The sequence below is a fragment of the Sturnira hondurensis genome, unplaced genomic scaffold (assembly GCF_014824575.4).
Source record: "Sturnira hondurensis isolate 20B ecotype Veracruz unplaced genomic scaffold, ASM1482457v3 Scaffold0009906, whole genome shotgun sequence".
In the NCBI taxonomy this organism is placed as follows: domain Eukaryota; kingdom Metazoa; phylum Chordata; class Mammalia; order Chiroptera; family Phyllostomidae; genus Sturnira; species Sturnira hondurensis.
This window is the reverse complement of record NW_028082537.1, coordinates 275,751-298,024: the sequence shown is the minus strand read 5'-3', so window position 1 is coordinate 298,024 and position 22,274 is coordinate 275,751. Positions and strand designations below refer to the sequence as shown.

At 39.1% G+C, this 22,274-nt stretch overlaps 1 protein-coding gene across 1 annotated transcript in view; it reads right to left on the bottom strand.

Annotated features, from left to right (window-relative positions):
- Positions 1 to 850: 850 nt before the first annotated feature.
- The window catches only part of PLXDC2 (plexin domain containing 2), a 247,051-nt gene continuing 225,627 nt past the window's right edge, over positions 851 to 22,274 (bottom strand). Inside the window, exon 14 of the mRNA XM_037058125.1 lies at positions 851 to 10,020. Coding sequence (XP_036914020.1) covers positions 9,904 to 10,020 — 117 coding nt within the window. The 3' untranslated portion in view covers positions 851 to 9,903. The remainder of the gene's footprint in view (positions 10,021 to 22,274) is intronic.

Genomic DNA, 22,274 nt, shown 5'->3' with positions numbered 1-22,274 from the left:
TTCTGTGTAAATTAGCTGAGACACAGCCAAAAGCCCCTGAGAAATAGATACAATCATTTCCAGTTTGGGAAAGGGGATGGAATATTTGAGAAACTTCAGTAACTCACTTGGAAAGTTATTAGAGCTCATAAACCAAGACTAGCGACAGAGGCAAGAGCTGAACTGAAACTTTTTGACTTCCAGTAGTTGGATTAAAAGGGGCCCCTAAAAACCCACCTCTCTGACCTAGAAGGACTCAACATTTGGGCTCTGTGGGTTGTGGGTGGGGGCCAAGCCTCCATGCAGTGGCATCTATGCTGTTCTAGGTCCTTCACTTTCTACAGTTCCTGCTAGTGGGTATCAGTCCCCAAACTAGGGCAGGTTTAGAAGAAAAAGGATTTTTATCACTAGCCTATAATTCTGGACACTTCGTCGACTTTTCTCCCACAACAGGTAAAATGTCTCTAAAGCTAATGGTGGAAAGGAAACAGAAGTATGTTGAAAGACAAGGGTAAACATATTTAAGAAATTAAAACAAAATGATCATTTATTGTTTTTAATATGTAGTTCAATATGACAGCAGTATTACACAAATTGTTCCCTTCTCCGCCTTCTAAGATCCCAAATTTGTTGACTTCAACTGAGAGTGAAAAACAAAATCAAACATGGTTTAATCCGGAAACTAGCATTCACCAGAGAGAACACAGGTAACAGTTGGCCACCACCCACCCCCAGACCTTAAACGATGAATTATGTCACCATGGCAGTTGATAGATACACTGGCTTTCTCACAAAACCATTACTCAGAAGAAAGAAAAAAAGATTTCCCACATACTCTAAGCAGAACCAGAAGAATTACAGAAAAACTTGGTTTAAGAAGCTGTGTCAGGAAACCTTTAATGAATTATTGCAATCATAGAACCTCCAGGTAAAAGAGAGATGGCAAACTGATGGGCTGAAAGGAAATACATTCAAACTTAGATAATTATTCTTACAGTGAAAAGAAGCAAGAAGCTTGCAGAAGTATGTAGCATCTGAATTACTGAATTTAAACAGTAGATTTCGATAAAGATCACATCTCTTCTGCTACCAGACGCCATTAGTGCAAATTCAGATACAGTCGTTGTTGCATTTCCAGGTTCAGGTACATCAAGCATGAGGTCACCGTGGGGTGTGCAGATGTTATTCTCTGTCTGAGCGAGTGCAGCCCCAGAACGTCTGATTAACATGGCCAAGGAAACAGACATGATGCCCAGAGGACTGGACTAAATGCAAAATACTCAGTTTTCCAAACCCTGTAGTAAATGCAGTTTTGGAAAGCTGCAAAATTAACCTTCACCTGAAAGACACGTCCTTGATTTGATGGAAGGACTGGCTTTGGAAAAGAGTGAGAAACAAACCTGCTATGTGCTGTGCTCACCCACATGGTCCTCCCGCCTTGTTTGAGGTTGACTGGGTTCAGAGGGTCAGATTCCCGCCCACCCCCCAATGTTCTCTTTCGGCAGCACCACAGTGGGCTTTGTGATTCTGACAAAGGCTACAATTATACCCACTTAGAAATGCATTTACAAATATTCTGTGTGCTGGTGCAACTGGCATAAAACACAGACAGCTCCCGGGCGCCCAGCTTCTCCTTTCACACTTCAACATTTCAAATTGCTACAAGCAGAGTTACCAGAAACAGTAGTAAATTCCTGGCATTGGGAGTTCCCATGATCCCAGCTGGCATGCAAAAAAGGCTGTCTCTTTTTCCCTCTGAAAATAGTGTACTTCCCAGGCACTGTCCAAATGCCTCAAATGAGGCAAATGAAAGGTTTGTTTTGACCAACCTGTGAAAGACTTTCCCCTCTCAGCTAGGGCCCCGAGATTTAGTTATAATATATACAAAATGTCTGAACAAAGAAATGTAATTTATTTCCCTAAAGTGATTTTAACACCTCTTAGCAAGGGAAGCTCTGATTTTACTTAATAGTATTTTCCAAGTAGCCTGGCAGAGGACACTTAATTTGAGATTTTATCGCCCTGCTACAAATACGACAATCTGAGCATGTTTTTTTTTTTTCCAAGCACTGTTAAAACGATCACAAAATTCCACTATTATGTCTAGACAATAGTCCTGGAGTCTGTCCTGAGATGCTCAGACTTCACAGAGATTTTGTTATGGGTCCACAGTTAAAAGTGCCCTTTCTAGCTTTTCCTTTAAAAAAATTACTCTTAAAAAATTGCCTGTGTGCTGTGGCTCCCACATGGTCTCTGGTATGAGGAAACCAAAGAATGTGGTTTGTAAGTCCCAGGCAGATGAATGGGAAGTCTCTTTCTGGTCACTACCTGACCGTAAGTAACCCAGGCCCCTACAGCAAAGGCCTCAGTGACAGGATCGGTGCTACAGAAAAGGAACAGGCGGATGAAGGCCAAGTTTTCGATTAATTGGGGGCATCCTCTACTTCCTGTATGTCACGTGTTTCTAGCATAGCTTGCAGGATTTGTGCCCCAGTATCTGAATGACCTAAATTTGAGTTGATCCTAATGGAATATTTATTTGCACATTGCTCAGAGGAAGTTAAAACTCTGCCTGACAGCATATTTTGATTTTTATTTTTTCTGTGAATCATCCTCATCCACCTACTTTCATGTTTATCTTTCCCCACATACAAACTTCTAAAATTACTTTCATTCTATGTGTCTATTCTGTAGGCACAAAAGGCTTATAGCTGCATGATGAGTAAGTGACACAAACATATTTTTTTGTAATGCTTGGGAAAAGAGAGGATGTGCTTCAAAATTAACATGTCATTATCTGCCATGTCAACACTTTTCTTGTATTTCATTAGAATATTTTTTAGTAATTCTCAAATGTTAATAAATCTTAGAAATTAGAAAATGATGAGTACCAGCATATGATTTGCATTGTTTTTTCCAACCTTTTATTCTGGGTTTAAAGGAACACTGAAGCTTAAAGTGTGAATAATGATCTGGAAATGAACAAGAATTAACATTAAGCAGTAAATGATGATGTATTCCATAAACTACTATGGAGAGATGACTTAAGAAACTATATAACTTTATTCTCATAATTATCATCTTCTTTTCAATAATCATGGTGAGAACAGAGGGCACTAAATGGATTGAAAGTTATGAGGCAATAGTTAGGCAATTGCATTACAATTTCAGTTGGAACTGAAGATCCACTTAACCAGAATGTTAAGTAATACCGTATCGTCTGATACGACAACAGCAGAGAGAAAATTATATACACTCTTGAGGCCCTCTAAGTTATGGTTTTCTGATTTCTGCGACTGTCTTATGAGAGCTCATTCTGGGTGTGCTTGTCAATATTCTATACCCTTTGACTTTGTAATCAGGGCTTTCAATTGTGTATCCACACCAGTGACTTGTAGTAAATAATTATGAGTGCTTTCAAAGTCTGGGCTGGGCTTTTAGCAAAGGGATATAGGGAGACCTGATAGGCCAGAGGAGGGGTTGCTGCTAATTGTGGGACTATCCTCAAGAGGCAGGCTTCGTAGAACTTCACCAAGTGTTTTAATTGGTGTAGAACAAACACAAGTACTAATGGATGGATTCAGAGCTATCCACAGGAAGTCACTAACCCTACAGGAAAACTGACATAAGGCACATCAGATCAGTAGAAACTTTGGCTTGATCTGAAACTTCCAATTTTCAGTTACTTGGGATAGTGAAAAGGTTTTTTCTTCTTTCTCCATAGAGAGACAATGAAAAAAAATCAGTATCAGAAATAGAAAACTCACCAGATATACTTAAAATTAGAAGCACCAAACTTTGGCTTCTCTGCACATTTTGAACATAAAGATGAAGGAACAGGATTTGTAGATGTGTGACGTGACCAGAAGAAAACTCCTTAAAGCGGTCTCCAAGACTCTGAAGTTTTGTGAAACCAAGGTCACAAACTGAAGCAAACACCACCATAGCGGCTGCTACTGCAGCAAACTGAACTGCTGGATGGCCGTGTCCCTAGCTACCAAAAAGTCAATTCCCAAGTGTCCAGAGATTACCAATCTTTCCTTCTTTGCTCAGTAAATTTGTAGAACTGGAAGATGGAGCAATAGATAAGGATGATATTGGAATGTGACTGAATTAGTGACTCTTTACAATCTCTTTTATTGCAAAGAGTTTATGGTTCCAGTCTTATTGTAAATAAAAACCTATCTATGAAAAAAATGAAGCCCACTAGCTAATACAGTAGATTTTCAAATCCCACCCTAGGGATATTAGTCATCACAACTAGATTTTGTGTGTGTGTGTGTGTGTGTGTGTGTGAAAGACAGAGAAACAGAAAGAGAGAGAGAGAAAGACAGAGATAGAGAGAGGAGACAGAGCTTTTGGCATACAGTTAACAGAATTAGTAGAAACTTGGAAACAGCCAGATGCACAGGACAACTTGCAGCTCCACTGCCCGACAAAGAATAACGGGCTCCAAAATGTCAGTAGTGCCGAGGCTGTGAACACCCGAGACAGTTTAATAAATGACAAACAGCCACATACACCTAAAGTGCAAATGCTTCTTTGATCCACTGGTGCTTCTGGAATACCTTAAAATTATAAGGTTAATAGTTCACAAAGGCACAACAGAAATACTGGTGCAGAAAATGAACTATTGTATTTAGTCAAAAAGAATTCCAGTGGCCTGAAAAGTCCTCCAGGGTCTGGGACAACTTTGAAAGAGTAACTTTTCTCATCAATGAAATTAAGAGATCATTTGAAATAGAGCAATAGCACAGATGTGTGTGCATTGATGTACCACATTTCAGAAACATTCTTTGGGAAAATTCTTGATAGTTCCTTATCTAAATGAAATAGAAAATTGGGATTGGAAATAGGATAGGGTAATAATATTGATTGCACCTACTTGCCAACTTGTGTTTGGCGATTCACCACACTACAATCATCAGTGGCATGCCTGGTCTCCCACTATTTGTACTTATTACTATACTCAGACACTACAAGATCTAGTACAGGGGCTTGGTTCCTGTAGGTGCTCACTGTTTAAGTTGATTGAATGGTTGAATGAATAAACAATTACAGGAATGAATCAAAGTGCTCTGTAAAGTGTAAAGTGCTTTGCAAACACAATGGAATATTACTATATATATGTGATAGGTAATCCCACAGAGCTCATATCTGCTTAACAAAACCTTCTTAGGGCAATAAAGTCCAGATAGTTTAAGAAGCGAATAAAAACCTGTAATAACTAGAACTTGAAATCACTGGTGATTAAAAAATGGCACCCTTAACTGAAACAGCAGCATGATAGAGGAAGATCGGTCCACTGTCCCGCAGGACAGAGCAGTCAGGCATGCAGAGAACAAAGCTAGCTCTGTGGTGGACTCTGCCTGCTGAGCTGCTTGGCTGGCTTCATGTGCTGACAAAGGGGTGTAGGCAGGAGAAGTAGAATAGAAATAACCTGACAGGAGTGTTCAAGGCCCACTTCGGACAATGGGAAAATTACTTTTCTCAGCAGGCCTCAATTTTCTGATCTGTGAAAACAAGAAGTTGAGTGAGATGACATCCCATGATTCTGGTATACAGATGCTGAAGCCAAGAGTCGGGGTAGGGATGAGAAAGAAAAAGCCAGAGCAACTCTTGGATTTAGTAGAGCATATAGCAATAAAATACCCGAAAAATGTCTGATGGAATGCAAAGCAAAATAAGATTTCTCAGGGGGAAGAAATCATAACCACAGGCTCTTATTTTTCAGTTAGTCTTATTTAAATATTCATTTCTTATCATGGAACGGAAGTGTCTTGAACCACAACATGGCTTCTCCCAAAAGTTTTCCTCAGATGTACAACAGACCCTAGGGGCATCACAAAATTTATATTCTTTTAGAATGAGGAAATAACATAAGATTTTTTTTTGCCAAACTTAATACATTATACTAATCCAAGAATATATATTATCTGTATATCAGCATAATTTAAATTAATTTTATTCATTTGATATAGTCTTCATTTGCAATTTTTTTACAATTAAAATGAAGTTCCACACATTTATATTTTAATGTGACGGCCCCTTACATTTGTGTTACAGGGATAAACTAAATATTTAAAGGTATTTGTGTTTGAGGTATTTCCTTCTAAAGAGAAGCAGCTGGTCAGCTTCTGGACCTCCCTTTGCTGTGGAGAATAAACTGGAGAATCAGAAGAAACTAGAGAGGCTAAGTGACTACATAATAAAGAGCAGGGCCAGTCGAAGTTCGGTGAACACAGGGGACTTCAGTGTGGGAGAGGACAGACAGCTGGGAGGGATGTCATGCAGATGAAACAAACACAAAATATCGAGATGAGGAAAAAGAAACTTAAGCAACTTTGCTGTTTGGTTTGAATGTATTCTGCTTTGGCACTTTCTTGAGAAATGTATTTGATCTGACTGTCTTTGAATGGTGTGTGGATTGGCGGACTCTTTTTCGGCTGGATGCAAATGGGTGCTGGTACTGCACCAGTAGCTGTGCTTTTGGGTTGCACTGATGTCAGGTTTTAAAAGTCAGTGCATCTGCACATTTAGTCCATCTGCCTAATAATAATCTTGAAAGGAATATAAAATAAAAAAGGTTTTATTTTCTCAGAGTGCAAACTGCAACTCATGGAGATTAAAGTGAATCTGTCAGGATAATAGTGGCAACTCAAAGCTGGGTCAGGTGTCTTTTTTTTTTTCATTATTCCATCACACCTTTCTGAGATCAAAATTTTTAGATACAGCCAACAACTACTAAATCTTCTCTTTTTCCTTTCTCTTCAAGGGGAGGGAAAGGAAACTAAAGACTTCTATAGTACCACTTAATAAAATTTTCTGTGATGATGGGAATGTTCTGTGTTGTCCAATATGGTAGCCACAAGCCACATGTGGCTACTAAGCACTTGAATCTGGCTAGTGTGACTGAAGAACTGAATTTTATTTAATGTTAATTAATTTAGGTTCAAATAACCATTTGGCTACTGGATATAGCATTGGACACCCTAGCTCTAGAAGCTACATGTGACAGGTTATCAAATGCCCTATGTATCTCAAACTAAAATAATAATTGGGGGTTAATTGTAGGTTATTGTTTAACTTTAGTTGTCTATTTATTAGTATATCCTGAAGTACAAATCCTTCATAAACAAACCAACACTGTGGTCACAACTATCTGGTTGGCTTAAGATATTTTTGTTGACTTTTAATACCTTCATCTAATCATTGAATATAGTTTTTACAAATAATTAAGATGAAATGGCTAACTTCCTGTATAGAACTATTTACCTGATTTCTCCAGAAGTTTGTATGTGCTACCTTGCTATTCTCAATTTTTTAAATTGCTATTCTCTCTATATATTCATAGTTTATTAAGCAATGTACAGATGTGCTCTTTCTAATACATAATATATGTAAAGTTCAAAGCATCAGCATCTATTCTGAATTCCCAGAAACACTGTGTAGGCTTGCTCTTCTTTTTCAATAAATGGGCACCAAGAGCAAAACAGAGATGCATAAAATAAAATGAAAGCTTCATGAGAAAAGGGATTCAGCCAGCCTTTCCCTTACCACTAAAAGATTCATACACAGTAGAGATATCTTACCACCACCTTTAACTCCTAGTTATGTTAGGAAGCTTTCTCACACTTCAGCAGCCCCTTTCCTTCCAGAAAGTTGTCCCCATCACTTGGTGCTTTAGTTCACTGAACAGTTCAGAGGCTTTTGTGTTTTTCTACAAAATTGCCAATTCTTTTGAGTCAAAAGTGGAAGATGGGAGGGTATAAAGATAACATTACTGTGTCAAAGAATTGTGTAAGAAGTTGGATATATAGGCAGGATTCATATAACTGTCAATCAGCTGCGACTGGAAGCCACACCTATCACAAGAGCTAGTGAAAGAAGCGTCATCTTATCCTAAAAGGAATCGTCTATGTGTCCCTTATGTCTTTGTAAAATACCAGTTGCACCAGTTACATTGGCAAGTCATTTTCGGCAGGTCATTGGCAAGGTTGTCTCTATCTGATCAAACCTACTCCACAAAAAAGCAAGTTGGGATATTTCATATTAAACTGAATGAAGCTACGGCAGAGAGATTGTCATCACATCCTTTAATCACCTTGCTTGTTATTTTTTTCTTGCAATTATTAAGTAAGTAGATTAGGGAAATAATTACCACCTTCACCAGGTACTTAAAAATGTAAAGCAAAAATACATGTGATGGAAAATGGCATGAGTTTATGTTACACAAGTGTGAATATACATATGATACTGTTAGTAAACTGACGTCACTCACTGCAGACACTGTGTAGAGATGCTAATCTGTTAGTAAAGTGCTGTTGAAGATGTCTCTGCTTCTTAATACCTGAATCTGCAAATGGTAGACACTGCAACCTACAAAAACCAACAGCTTCTTGGCACAGGATGTAAGTTTCATGGGTTAAGATGTTGGTGAAATTGTACACATAGTACCTGAATTTTAAACTTTAGGAGCTGGGTATATATATTAACCACTTTCCTCCTCAAACGAATTTCTTTTCTATCTTCGTTCAGGGGAAATTTCAAAATCTGGATTTTCATTATAGGGCAAATGACGGCTCCATTTAAGGAGCTTTTGGCATCTGCTCTATTTAGCCAGGGAGGGAAGGGGTTGATATAAATGAAAGGGTGGCTCAAACAGGCAGGAAAATGATCTGCACTGTGACCAATTGAGCCACTTTTGCTAAGTGACATAAAAATATTCTAATATTAAGGATTATTTTACAACTCTATGGAAGTATGCAGTAATGCACCTTGCATTTGTTTTGTCTTGATGACAAAATGCACTCTTAGAGTCACAAGAGCCTGCCTTGTGTTAGTTATAAACAAAAATATATTTATATATATATTTATGTAACTACTATGTGCTTTAAAGAAAATTACTGGATGATACAGCAGGGTTCTTTCCTTCCTTTTATCACCAGGGATATGCTGACTTGAATGGCTTCTTCAAAAGGAATCGACAATGAAATGGGCCTTTAGTACTGAAATGGCAAAAAGTAAAAAAATTACCCATAGACTTAGAATCCCTTAGCATTTTTGTTTCAAAAATGATTACGGAGCTATTCATCCTTTTGTTTCCTTCAGCCAAGAGCAACTGTGGCTTCATAGGACTTCACGCTTCGTAAAACGAATCCGACGTTTTATTCTGAGGAGCGAGACTGGAGAGCCTCATTTGCTGATCCCGCTTTCCTAAACTTTGGCTAAAGGTTTGAAAATTCTGTCACAGATCATAGAAAGGGCATTCGTTAACGAGAAAGGGGGAAGCACAGTTTAAATTTCCAGTGCAGATAAAAGATTCATCCTATAAAGTAATGGATTTGTTGGAACAGGTAGATCTAGATTGGAAAGCCATGATCCTTTGGCCACACATCTGATGAAAAGATAGAAAGTGTCTTATTTTGTGTTTGTTTTTGCTCCTGTATGAACTATTTTTCTCAGCAGTCTTGAAACATTCATCATTGCTCTTTTGAGTGAAAGGGTTCAGGCTTTGCAACACAGTTATCTTTGAGACATCAGAGAAGAATATTGGAACCAAAGCTGTAGATCCCTTGTGAACTAAAGTTTTGTTATTAGTATATTTTTCTTGATCCCTTTTACAACCCTGCACCTAAACCAATGGCACTGTAATCTTGTCATAATTCTGATAAGTCCACATCTGAGTGAGCTATAGATGCCACCCCACTAGGGAATTCTATGTTCAGTGGGAAATAGTATCCTGTATAACTTTTAGTTTTTCTTGTACCCTTCCTGGGTGGGGCTTGTCCAAAAATTTTGTTTTCTTCAGGTTACAGCAGCTTAGGGCTCCTTTGTGTGTGTGTGTGTTTGTCTGAACGGTATAGGCAAAATTTCGTCTTAACACCTGTAAGCCAGCACTGGTGCTGTTCTGTCCTAGAAATCTTAGCACTGCTCTGATACAATAAAACCTTCCTTCTCTCCCATTGGTTCAACTTCCGCATAGGCAGGATGGCCAGAACCTCTTCGAAACTTCATCGCAGGCCATCTGCTGGGGCGTCTCTAAAAGAGAAAATGAAAAAATAATGAGCACCAGGGTGATGATCTCATCAGAAGAAAAATACATCTGTCAAATATTTTAATTAACTTCTGAATTAAATTTAGTAACATGTAAAATTATCTCTTATTCCCACCACAGCTGGAATGACACACCCACACAGCCCCATGCCTGGCTGCCCATTGTGGCACTCTCGACGCCTCTTAGGTGACAGTCCATTTGCCACACCTGCCCCCGGGGGATTGAACTTCTCAAAGGCAAGCTTTATGGCTCTTGCATGTTTATGTCCTAAAAATTCCGTACATGCCCAAATATTACTGGGCAAAAATGAACTGTAATAAAATGAGTCTTTTTAATATGCAGCCGCTGGCTCTTTTCTTTAGGATGTCAATAGTGACATCACTTCCCTTTATTCACGAATTCACTCAAAACGTAAGGCCATGAAATTCTGCAAGGTACTTAGAGGTGTATTTCAAATGAAGTGCTAGATTTTTCTAGCAAATAAACTAAAAGAACAATCCCTTAATATCTTAAGAAATTATCTGTTAAGCTGAGACTTTACATATATGACTTTTTGTGCCTTGAAATTAACAGCTGCCATGCCCTGAAAACTGAATCTAACATTGGAGGGCGCAAACCAGCTTGACCCTATAAACCAAATAACTGCACATAAAGACACAGGTCCTAAAATGCAGGTTATCTGCATCAACAGAGGAGTGCGTTTCTCCCTGGCCTGCCCTCCATCCAACAAGCCCCCAGTGGTTTACAAACAGAAGTGAATCATCAGGTTACGGTAGCAGACACACTAACATGCACTTCATGGTCATCATGACACTAGAAACTGTTACTCCACTGATGAGACTGCTTGCAGTTTTGGAGTAAATGAGGTATTACATACTGAAGGAAGTTTATTTCTATCTAAAGAATTTTAAAGTGAAAATGTTAAATAGCAATGTAGATACCCTGGCATTTGGTCGCTTTCTAGATTTGCTAATTACATTCCAGTGTCAATGGTTATTGGCTGTAGAAGAAATTTCCAATCAGGTAGGAATGAATATTAGCCCTACTTTCTGAAAAAATACCAATCAAGGTAATTACCTTCTGCCTTCTAATAACATAATGTGCTGTCTATGTAATATTATGTGGTCAGAATACTTTATATGTAATAGCTAATTAAGTCCCATGAGGTAAGGGGAACTGAATTATCCTTATTTTCCAAGAGAACAAGTTAAAACTAAGAGCTTGGCAGCAAAATAGTGTGTCTGTTGGAACCGAAAATCATCATCAATAGAAATATACAAAGCACCTCTCGGGAGATAGACCTGTAGACCACGGGCACTCGTGTTTGTGTGAAAACACCAACAGGCCACTATACTCACTATTTACAACCCCCACTCTGGTTTTGGTGACTCTACAGGGGGCTTCTGGAGCCACAACGGCCCTAGGCCTTCTCTGAGTCCAGAGAAGCTCTGAATCCCTGCCTTTACAAGGCCCACCTGGGCTGCGGGTCCGAGCTGGTGAGTGCAGCCCTGTGGACCAGCACTAGTACGATCCAGCATGTAAAGACACTGAGCTATAGGTGACTTTTCATTAGCAAGAGGCACAGATGATGAGAATATTGATGATGATGTTTGTGAAAACTATATTTTGTTAAGTTCTCCCAGTATTTCCTGCTTATTAGGCATCTTACATAGAGGATCTCATTTGATCTGCACAACCAGTCACTTACATTTTGCTCAAATCTGTGGAATTAGCAACCAGCAGAGCCAAGACTTAACAAGAGGTTTATCTATTCCTAAAGTTCATTCCCCCACTGTAGAACTAGTTAAAATTCAGTGGGTTGTGTATAGCTCATCGGAAATTTGTGAGTGTAGTTCCATTTTCACTTCATTCTTAAAGCTAAAACATTATCAACAACTTCAGTATTCTGTTAATATGTCAGAAATACTAAGTTAATAATTCTCTGTCTTAGTTGGAAAGACTGCAGGATTAATGATAATGTTTACGTACTTGGCAAGCTCATCACAGAAGTTCTCAACATAAAGTACAAAAATGTGGACAGTGAAGCTTCCTCTGTTAACACAATACTAACTTATTTTCTGAATTAATTATATAGCCTTAAAAAATTCTCATTATTTTTTTTTACTACACATTGCAGAAAAGACATAGAAGTACCNCTTAAAGCTAAAACATTATCAACAACTTCAGTATTCTGTTAATATGTCAGAAATACTAAGTTAATAATTCTCTGTCTTAGTTGGAAAGACTGCAGGATTAATGATAATGCTTACGTACTTGGCAAGCTCATCACAGAAGTTCTCAACATAAAGTACAAAAATGTGGACAGTGAAGCTTCCTCTGTTAACACAATACTAACTTATTTTCTGAATTAATTGTATAGCCTTAAAAAATTCTCATTATTTTTTTTTTACTACACATTGCAGAAAAGACATAGAAGTACCCCGACACATTGAAAATCACTAGAGATCCAAGCACTCACACATAATTTGGTTCAACTATCAACATATGCCACTCACATGCATTTCTAGGAACATGAACCCACTGCACATATGTGTTTTAAAGATTTTATTCATTTTTAGAAAGAAGTGAAGAGGAGGAGAATGAGAGGCAGAGGATTATTAATGTTTGGTTGCCTCTTCAGCACCTGTACCAGGGACCTGGTCTGCAACCCAGGCATGTGCCCTGACTGGGAATTGAACTGGTGACCCTTTGGCTCCCAGCCCATGCTCAATCCACTGAGCTACACCAGCCAGGGCCCACTGCACATATGTTTTAAGAGCTCCTGTACTTTCCACTTAAGTACACACTGAAAAATACTTGTGAACAAAATTATTTTCAGTGTCTGTAGAGTATATCACTTACCATTAAATCGTGATTTATATAGTCAACTTAATGTTTGAGGTAGTTATCCAAATATTTTGACAACATAAATAATGCTAAAATGAATATCTTTGCTGTTCACCTGATAAGCATATCTCTTATTAATTCCTTTTATAAACTCTCAGAAGTAAAATTACTGGGGGCAAAGACAATGCACAAATTATTTATAAAACACCTGAAGTATCTAGTAAGGTGCTAGATATTGTTTTGAAGGACATATGACCAAAGAAACATAATTTCTGGTTCATATGGAACATAAAAATCATTTCGGGGGAAAGGGGTTTTTCAATGTAGGTTAGAAAGGTAAGGAAAATATGGGAAAGCAAGATTTGATATAGGTTTCAAATAAACATTCTGTAGTTGATCAAAATAGAAAAGATATAATCTAGCTACAAAAATTATTCAATATTACTTTTTTATTTGTGCCTAGATTAAAAGAAAAGAGCCTTTTCAATAATAATATCTTAAAATTCATAATGAATTCTAACAAATTCATATAACTGCAACTGCAGTTTTAAACATTTGGTCTAATTTTACATTCTTTTACATTTCCTTGATATCGCCATCTTAGCCCTAAGGACACCAAACAAAGAACAATAAATTTTCCAAAATTATGCTTGCTTTCTAGAATACTTTCCTGTATCACACAAATCAATGATATGACCTTAAATCACCTGATTTCTTTGAGCCTTCATCTCCTCATTTGTAAACTATTATTTAAGCATTTGTCCTTTAAACTTGTATGATTCTTGTACCTGCTTGCCTGAGATAATTGACTTTAGTGTTGTGGAAAAAATAATGATCACAAATTTTTCTGTATGGTGCTTCTTCTGACTGTTATCTTTTCTGCGTCTCTCCACAAACTTTTAGGATTCCTAAATTTAAGGGAAACTTATATAAATTAGTCCTAACTGAAATTGCTCTTCTATGTTGATCTTCAGGTGTTTAAAGATTTTTCTTTTTCTTTTTTTTGTGCCTACAGTGATTTTACACAATAAAACACATTTAGATGAAGGTAGGAACAAAGGAAAGGAAAGGAGTCAACATTTTTTTCTCCATAAGATTCTGTCAACAACTTCTGATTTTCTTATAAATGACAACAATGGGGGCCGTCCTATGACCATGAAGGAATGGCTTCATATTTGGTTCTCACAGAAAATTCTTTAATGTTGATGCAATAATGTGAGGCATCTACCCCACGGACAGAGGGATCTAGAAACCTGGGGTCTGGCTCTGACACGAAGTGCTATGGTCACAACCTGGCATTTATATGTCTTTCTCAAGGCTTAGTCATGTCCAAATGTGTCTTCTTTTTAGAAAAGCTAATCAAATTACTGCAGAACCTGACAGGGACACAGGATGAGCTTCTTACAGAGCAGGACATGTGCTGAAACTGAAAAACCCAAACCAGAATGTTGTATAATTCATTACAGAGGTTCTGGAAATAATGCCTTAAAACATTAGTGGGCGTAATGCGTGGGTGATCTCTAATTTCATGTCGGAGAATTATTTACGTGATTAATCACATTCAGAAGTCGATGTTCACATTGCTATGTCAGCACTGGAGTGGGCTGTGCAATCAGGTATTCTCCCTAATTACTCCTCAGTACTCCTAATTGAACGGTCACCCAAATCTGTGTCTATGGTCGGTGGCAAGATAATTAGCTGAGATATCCGTAAACAAACCTGCAGGGTACCCTCAGTTAGCAGTGTACACAAAACTGCAGCTGGAGGCTTCTCAGGCAGTGAAGCAGACAGTGCTTTTTGTTGGGTTAGAGCTTTGAAAGGAAGTTACTAGGCATGAGTGTAAAGAAAAGGCACCGATTTTGAAATCCAAAGCCCAGCTGGAAGACACCTGTGGTGCATGAGGGCACTTGACAAGCAGTTGGCTGGAGATTTCTGGTGTTTTTGTGCTGCTTTCTTCAATTAATACTGGGCAAGTAGAAAGAAGCTGGACTCAGAAGACTTAAACAGCATCTGTCAATTCCTAGCATAGGACTTCGGCAAAGTCACACGTTTTCTTTGTTACTCAATTTCTCCATTTGAAAAATGAAATGAATTAGATTATAAGTTTTAAAACTTTTCTTTTTTAATTAAAAAATGTTTAAGTCACAGACCCTTTGTTCCAATGAAATCTGACCTTGTGGCCCAAATAGGATTGCACAGTCGGTCTCCCTTCACTGTGATGGAGGAGCCCCTGCTACTGAAACTCTCCCTGGGCCGTGAGTGCGCCTGCAGACCCCGCACCCTCCCAGAGCATGTTTCTAGGAACTACAGAACCAAACCTGTGTTTCTCAAGCCTGACTGTGCATACAAATCACAAGGGATCTTGTTAAAATGCACAGGCTGACTCATTATTAGGTGTGGGGGGAGGTTGGGACTCTGCATTTCGAACAAGGCCCTGGTGATGCTGATGCTGCTGGTCCACACTACACACTCTGAAGAGCAAGGATGGCGATTTGTCTATGGTCTCTTCAAAGAGTGGGTGAAAGGAACAGTAATGAACTTTGACCTTCCTTGTGTTTCCTGTGGACCTTCATGGGAACTGAGCACATGTAGTATACTGGGTTAACTTTTCTGTTTTTAGCTTTGATAAAGTTTATTCTTGAAAACGTATTTACCTTTTTTATACCTTTAAATACTAATTATTCTCTGTTATACTTTCTCTATGTTGACTATTATTTCAGTCTTAATGAGACGTATGTCTGGGTTGCCAGATTTAGCAAAATACAGAACACCAATTACATTTGAACTTCAAGTAAACAATGAGTAATTTTTTAAAACTATAATACACAGGATATACTTATACTAAAATTTACTCATTTTTTTAAAAAGTGTATGTTTTAAATATTTTTTTAGATTTTATTTATTTATTTATGTTTAGAGGGGAAGGGAAGGAGAGAGGGAGAGAAACATCAATGTATGGTTGCCTCTCGTGTGTCCCCTGCTGGGAACTGGCCTGCAACCCAGGCATGTGCCCTGACTGGGAATTGAACCACGATCCTCTGGTTCGCAGGCCCACGCTCAATCCACTGAGCTACACCAGCCAGGGCTAAAATTTACTCATTTTTAATTTGAAATTCAAGTTTATCTGGTGCCCTATATTTTATCTGACAATCTTATCAATAGGGACACAATGTTTTGGGGCCCGGACCAAGGCAAACTTACAATGTCATTAAAACAAACTCCTCCTCTCTCTTTGTGGTTTTGCCACTTTGCTTCATAAATTGTAGGTCTCTTTTTCCTTAAAAAGAGTAATTCAAATGGACTCATCTGTCTTGTGGAGCACCTAGGAATTCCAAGCAATAACTCATGTGCAAAAAAACCTAGGTGTTCCGTTACACATTTCTGCTCATCTGATATTGGTTGCTCTTCTTCACGTGGAAGTTGTCTCACTGTGCACTCTCAGCCTCCAGTTACTACTTGCTATTGGTATGTTGCCTTCATTCTAGAACTGCCCTGGCATGATCTTTAAGAATCAGTTAACATAACCAGAGTTGGTACATGTCTGAGGTGAAAATTGTCCCCAAACCTATAGAGAATAGCTATAAACTGGAATTAACAAAACCATCATGATTTATGTGATTTTCTGAAAGTTAAAATATTCTCTAAACAAAAATTAAGTGGTTCTTCACTGGCTATTAAATTAAGTACAAATTTTTTAATGTGTGAAAAAACATCTTTTTGGGAGGGGAGAAACATCTTTAAATCATATATTTCAAACACTTAATGTCCATTATTTTTTTTTACAGCCTTTCATTCATGGTGGTTCTCAGACCTGACTGAAAATAATATCACCTGGGGAGATAAAAACAACAACAGAATACTCACGCTGAGGCCCATCTCAGCCAACTGATTCAGGATGTCTGGCTCTGCACTGTGCAGGTGTAGTTTTTAAAAAGTCTTCAGGCTGGTCTGATGCACAGGGACAGGTGAGTACCACTGTCAAACTACATTTCTCTTGGTTCCATGTGTGTGTCCCAGAATGCCCCATTCTGAGCCTCTGCCTGTGTTTGTTGCCCTCACCTGGATTCCTACTTTCTTCGTCAGGTTTACCGATTCAAACACCATCCATTTCATCTTATTTCCAGGAAAGCTTTCTGGCTTTTTCAACTATAGATTGGAAGACACTTGCATTTTCGTGCAGTCTCAGATGTGGCCTGGCATTCTGAAAAATGCCACTTTAGCACACACTGTGGGTGTGTATGTGGCACATACGTGTTACAGCGTCTGTCTGTGGCCTGTGGTCAAATGTCATATTCTGTTCCACTCTGAATTTGTCACGGCAGTGGTGCACTGAAGCTATGTGACATGTGGAGAAAGCCCATTTTGTACTCTCTGCCTCCACTGTAAGACAACATTATTTTTGGTAATAATCATAAAAATGAATAATAATAATGACCAGAAAAGAAATGAAAGCAGAAAAAAATAAATAATGACCAGAAAATAAATTCTTTGTTTTGCACTTCATAGGTGTAACCATGTCAGTAAAAAACATGACAAATAAAAAATTACCATACAAAGAAGGAGAAGTAGGATGAATTAACATAATTTTGAAAAGAAGGTAAAAAAGATGCCAAATGAATGAACTCCAGAAGGATCACCGAATGCCTTGCTCTTTGCAATAATAGGGTTGCAGTACCTTCTAATTGCAGTCGGTCTTCTTTCTTCATCCTTACAACCACAGTGCTCCCATTCTTTATCTTAAATCTACTGTTTTAACACAGATACATGTTGTACCATATGGACTACAGTAACCACTGAGCCTAAAACACACGGGTAGGATTCCAGACTCTTTATGAACTCATTATCTAAATGAATCTATAGAGCTGAGTCTACTGTCAGGGCCAAGTGTGTAACGGGAGTTCTCTGACTTAACTTCCATGCAGAAGACAATGTTTACTGAAGGCTAAGTAACAAAATTGCGCTAAGCTGGAGTTTACATATGTATTGTCAGTAAAATTCAACAGTAACTGCATCAACTTTTTAGAACTTAGATCAGCACAATTGCTCTGTTTAGAAGTTCTGGCACATTATGGTAATGAAATGCTAACCTCAATCTAGACAGTTTTACTAACATTTTGCCACTTTCTACAAACAGTGCGCTCCCTCATTACCTGCACTTGGGGCAGATAGCTCCCAGTGTCCTGCCCTTGGTTTCCCATTGATCTACCATGTCTAGCAAAGTGGTGTGCACAAGGAGACTCGCAATAAGTGTGTGTGTTGAATTTCACAGAACTTTTTCTGTGGTTTATGCCCAACAATGGGCATAGCATTCAGATTCTTGAGTGCCAAGCTATCCTCTTGACTTTCTCTTTTCCTCTTTTGACTTCAGCCCATTACTGGCCACTTTGTAACACAAAATGACCAGTGATAGCCACTATTAGTGCACTTATATGGGAATAACTGCACTAGGTCAGCTGATAAAATTTCTATTTACATACCTAGATAACAAAACAGTACTGAACTTAAAGTACTTTTAAAAGGCATTTAAAGTATGTTTAGGTAAAATAAGATATTTCCATACAAATGCCTGAACAGGAGTTAGCCAGTAGTACAAACTAAAAACATGCAGACAAAAGATTTGATTGCTCAATATAATATCAAGTATCTGCTGAAAGCATTTGAAAACAAATGCTATGAGCTTTGAGAAAAGAGACCTTCGCTGGGACTCACGTCATCAGAAATAACTTCCGGGCAGACTGGCTATAAAGACAAAGGGCAGAATGCCACTCCCCATCGCTGCAGCCTTGATGTTGCTTGTAGGACTCATTCCAAGTTTTTAAAAAAAAATTATATTTTACTGATTATGCTATTACAGTTGTCCCAATTTCTCCCCTTCCCCCTCTCCACCCAGCACACCCCACTCCCTCTGGCAATCCTCACACCATTGTTCACGTCCATGGATCATGGGTGTAAATTCTTTGGCTACTCCATTTCCTATACTGTACTTTACATCCCCATGGCTGTTCTGTAACTACCTATTTGTACTTCTTAATCCCCTCACCTCTTCACCAATTCACCCACACTGCCTCCCATCTAGCAACCATCAAAACACTATCTGTGTCCATGATTCTGTCTGTTCTTCCTGTTTGCTTAGTTTTTAAATTCAATTGTTGATAGACATGTATTTATTGCCATTTTATTGTTCACAGTTTTGATCCTCTTATTTAGATAAGTCTCTTTAACATTTCACATAATAATGATTTGGTGATGACGAACTCCTTTAGTTTTTTCTTGTCTGGGAAGCTCTTTATCTGCCCTTTGATTCTAAATGATAGCTTTGCTGGGTAGAGCAATCTTGTGACTGCAGGTCCCTGTTTTTCATGACTGTGACTATTTCTTGCCAATCCCTTCTAGCCTCCAAATTTTCTTTGGAGAACCCAGCTGACAGTCTTATGGGAACTTCCCTGTAGGTAACTAACTGCTTTTCAGAATCTCTTTATCTTTAACCTTTGGCATTTTAATTACAGTGTATCTTGGAGTGGGCCTCCTTGCACCCATCTTGTTTGGGACTCTGTGCTTCTTGAACTTGCATGTCTGTTTCTCTCACCAAATTAGGGAAGTGTTCTTTCATTATTTGTCCAAATAGATGTTCAATTTCTTGCTCCTTCCCTTCTCTTTCTGGCACCCTCATGATATGAATGTTGGAACGTTTGAAGTTGTAACACAGACTGCTTAAACTATCCTCGTTTTTTGTTTCTTTTTGTTTTCTTCTTGTTCTGCATGGTTGTTTTTTTTTTTCCTTATGTTCCAAGTCACTGGTTTGGTTCTTGGCTTCATTCACTCTACTGTTGTTTCCCTGTAAATTGTTCTTTATTTCAATTAGTGTATCCTTCACTGCTGACTTGATATTTTTTGTACTGCTGAGGTCCTCATTAAGTTCCTGGAGTATCCTTATAACCAGTGTTTTGAATTCTGCATCTGGTAGATGGCTTATCTCCATTTTGTTTAGTTCTTTTTCTGGAGTTTTGATCTGTTTTTTCATTTGGGCCATGTTTCTTTGTCTCCTCATTTTGGCAGCCTCCCTGTGTTTGTTTCTATGTATTAGACAGAGCTGCTATGACTCTCTGTCTCGGTAGTGTGGCCTAATGTAGTAGGTGTCCTGTAGGGTCCAGCGGCACAGCCTCTCCTATCATCCAAACAGGCACTTGAGGTGTGCCCTTAGGTGGGCTAAGTACACCATCCTCTTATAGTTGAATCTTGTTACTGTTGGTAGGTCAACGGGAGGGATTTACCCAGGCTAGCCAGCTGTAACGATGGGCTACGACCACTGACTACCAACTTCCGCTCTCTGTGGATGATAAGTGGTGCACAGGTAGGGTGGTGGTACTCCGACATGGTATGTAGTTTTCCACAGGGTGCAGAGGCTCTGGGGTTTCCCAGGTGGTGCAGGCCAAGGTCAGCCCCTACCTGTGCTTTGCCCCGGACATTCTGCCTGAGCTATAAAGGAATCTGAGATGGCTGCTACTTATGCTGGGCTTGGAGATTCCCAGGTGAAGCCAAGCTGTGAATTTAAGCTGGCTGCTGCTATTACTGGGCCTGGTGCCACTCAGTAAGAGGTATAGGAGCTGGGAGTGCACTGGAGCTGGCTGTTGCTTATTTGAAAGGATTTAGAAAGTTTAAAGCATGAGCCAAGACCACCCATTGATATGAAAAAGTCACAGTCAACAACTGTAAGTTGGGTGGGACAGAGCCTCAGGGGAACTCCCAGGAAAGGCAAACTGTGTTAGCCAGGTTGGCTGAGCCTCAGAAATGGCACCTGCCTGCCGGCTCTGTGGGTGGAGGATTCAGAAAAGGGACAGTGGCCTATGCCCACATTTCTCTCTGGGAGGAAGCTGCCCCCAGCTCTTGCCTTGATACCAGACACATCAGTTCCACTCTGCATGCCACTGGTGACTTTCAAGCTGCTATCCCAGTGCTGGAGCTTAGAGGGAATGATTCTGAGTAAGTCTGTGCTTGGGTTCTTTAAGAGAAACTGCTTGGCACTCCAGAAGTATCTTCCACTGGGTCAATCCCTGCTGGTTTTTGCAGTCAGAAGTTATGGGAACTTACCTTCCTGGCACTGGAACCTTGGGCTGTGGGGCCTGGTGTAGGGCTGTGACTCCTTGCTCCCAAGATATCCCTCCTGAATTTTTATCTTCCACATGCGGGTAAGGGACTAGCCCATTTCACATCTGTGCCTCTCCTACCAGTTGGGATGGATGTGGTTTCTTCAATGTTGTAGTTGTCAGACTTCCATTCAACTCAATTTCTGATGGTTCTGAGTGACAGCTGTTCTATAACTTAGTTGTAATTTTTATGTGGTTGTGCGAGCAGGTGAGTTGTGTTTACCTACGACACCATCTTTTCATTCCAGGTTTTTAGAAGTCTTCACTCACTGCTTCTGTGTGCTTTATTCATGTCCATCTCTTCTGTACAGCTCATTCCACCTCATTTCAAAACAGCCACCTCCTAGGCCAGGCCACCTCATGGCACTGCACTGCCTCAAGCTCCGTCAGATTAAGAAACATTGCTTCTTATTACTCTCTAAAGTTCATTCACACTTCGCTCACTTTCTGGCCAATCTGAATACCATGGTTGGCCAGTTCAATCAATGTTTCTCTGTTCCCTCACATATCTGACAATTCATCCTGTAAAAATTCTACATTTTTCATTCTTATTAAAAACCCTCAACTTCTATCTTTTCCTATTCTAGACCCTGCAGAGTCCCAACCATTCTAAGAAAAAGCCACATATTCAGGTTAATGCAGACCCAGGTTGGGAAGCCAGTGATTATATTTCTCTTGTTAAATCCTTTGGGATCCCTGAACTCCATCCAGTCCATGCTGCCCTCACTCAATTTTGTATTTCCAAACCTTTTTATTATACAGAAGATTAAGCCATTAAGAAGATGCCAAACCTGTGCCCTCTCTCTTCATTAATATCTTTGTATGTATTCATCCTTCCTCTGTTGCGTAGTTAATTGTTTTTCCTACTCAATCACAATTCTGATGTGAAGTCACTTCATTTCTTCCTCTTCCCAAGTACCTTGAAACAGACATTTCATTGTTTCTTTACCTTATACCTGCATTCAATATGGGGAAAAACTCTTTATTTGACGTTTATTTGTATCCCTAGGACTATGTCTCTGATGAGCGTGTGACTGAACATGCTGCCTTTACACTATGAACTCATTTTTTACCCCTTGAATTTGGTGCCTGTCCTCTCCCTTGAAAAAGCATTCTAGCGGGTTACAAATGATTCGTCAAGTTAGTCCTTTTTTCTCGCTTGTTCTCTCACTTCTCTAGAGCACGCCACTCTGCTGCCTCAACTTCAGGCTTGACTCATCCCTTTTGCTGGCTTTCTGTGATGGTTC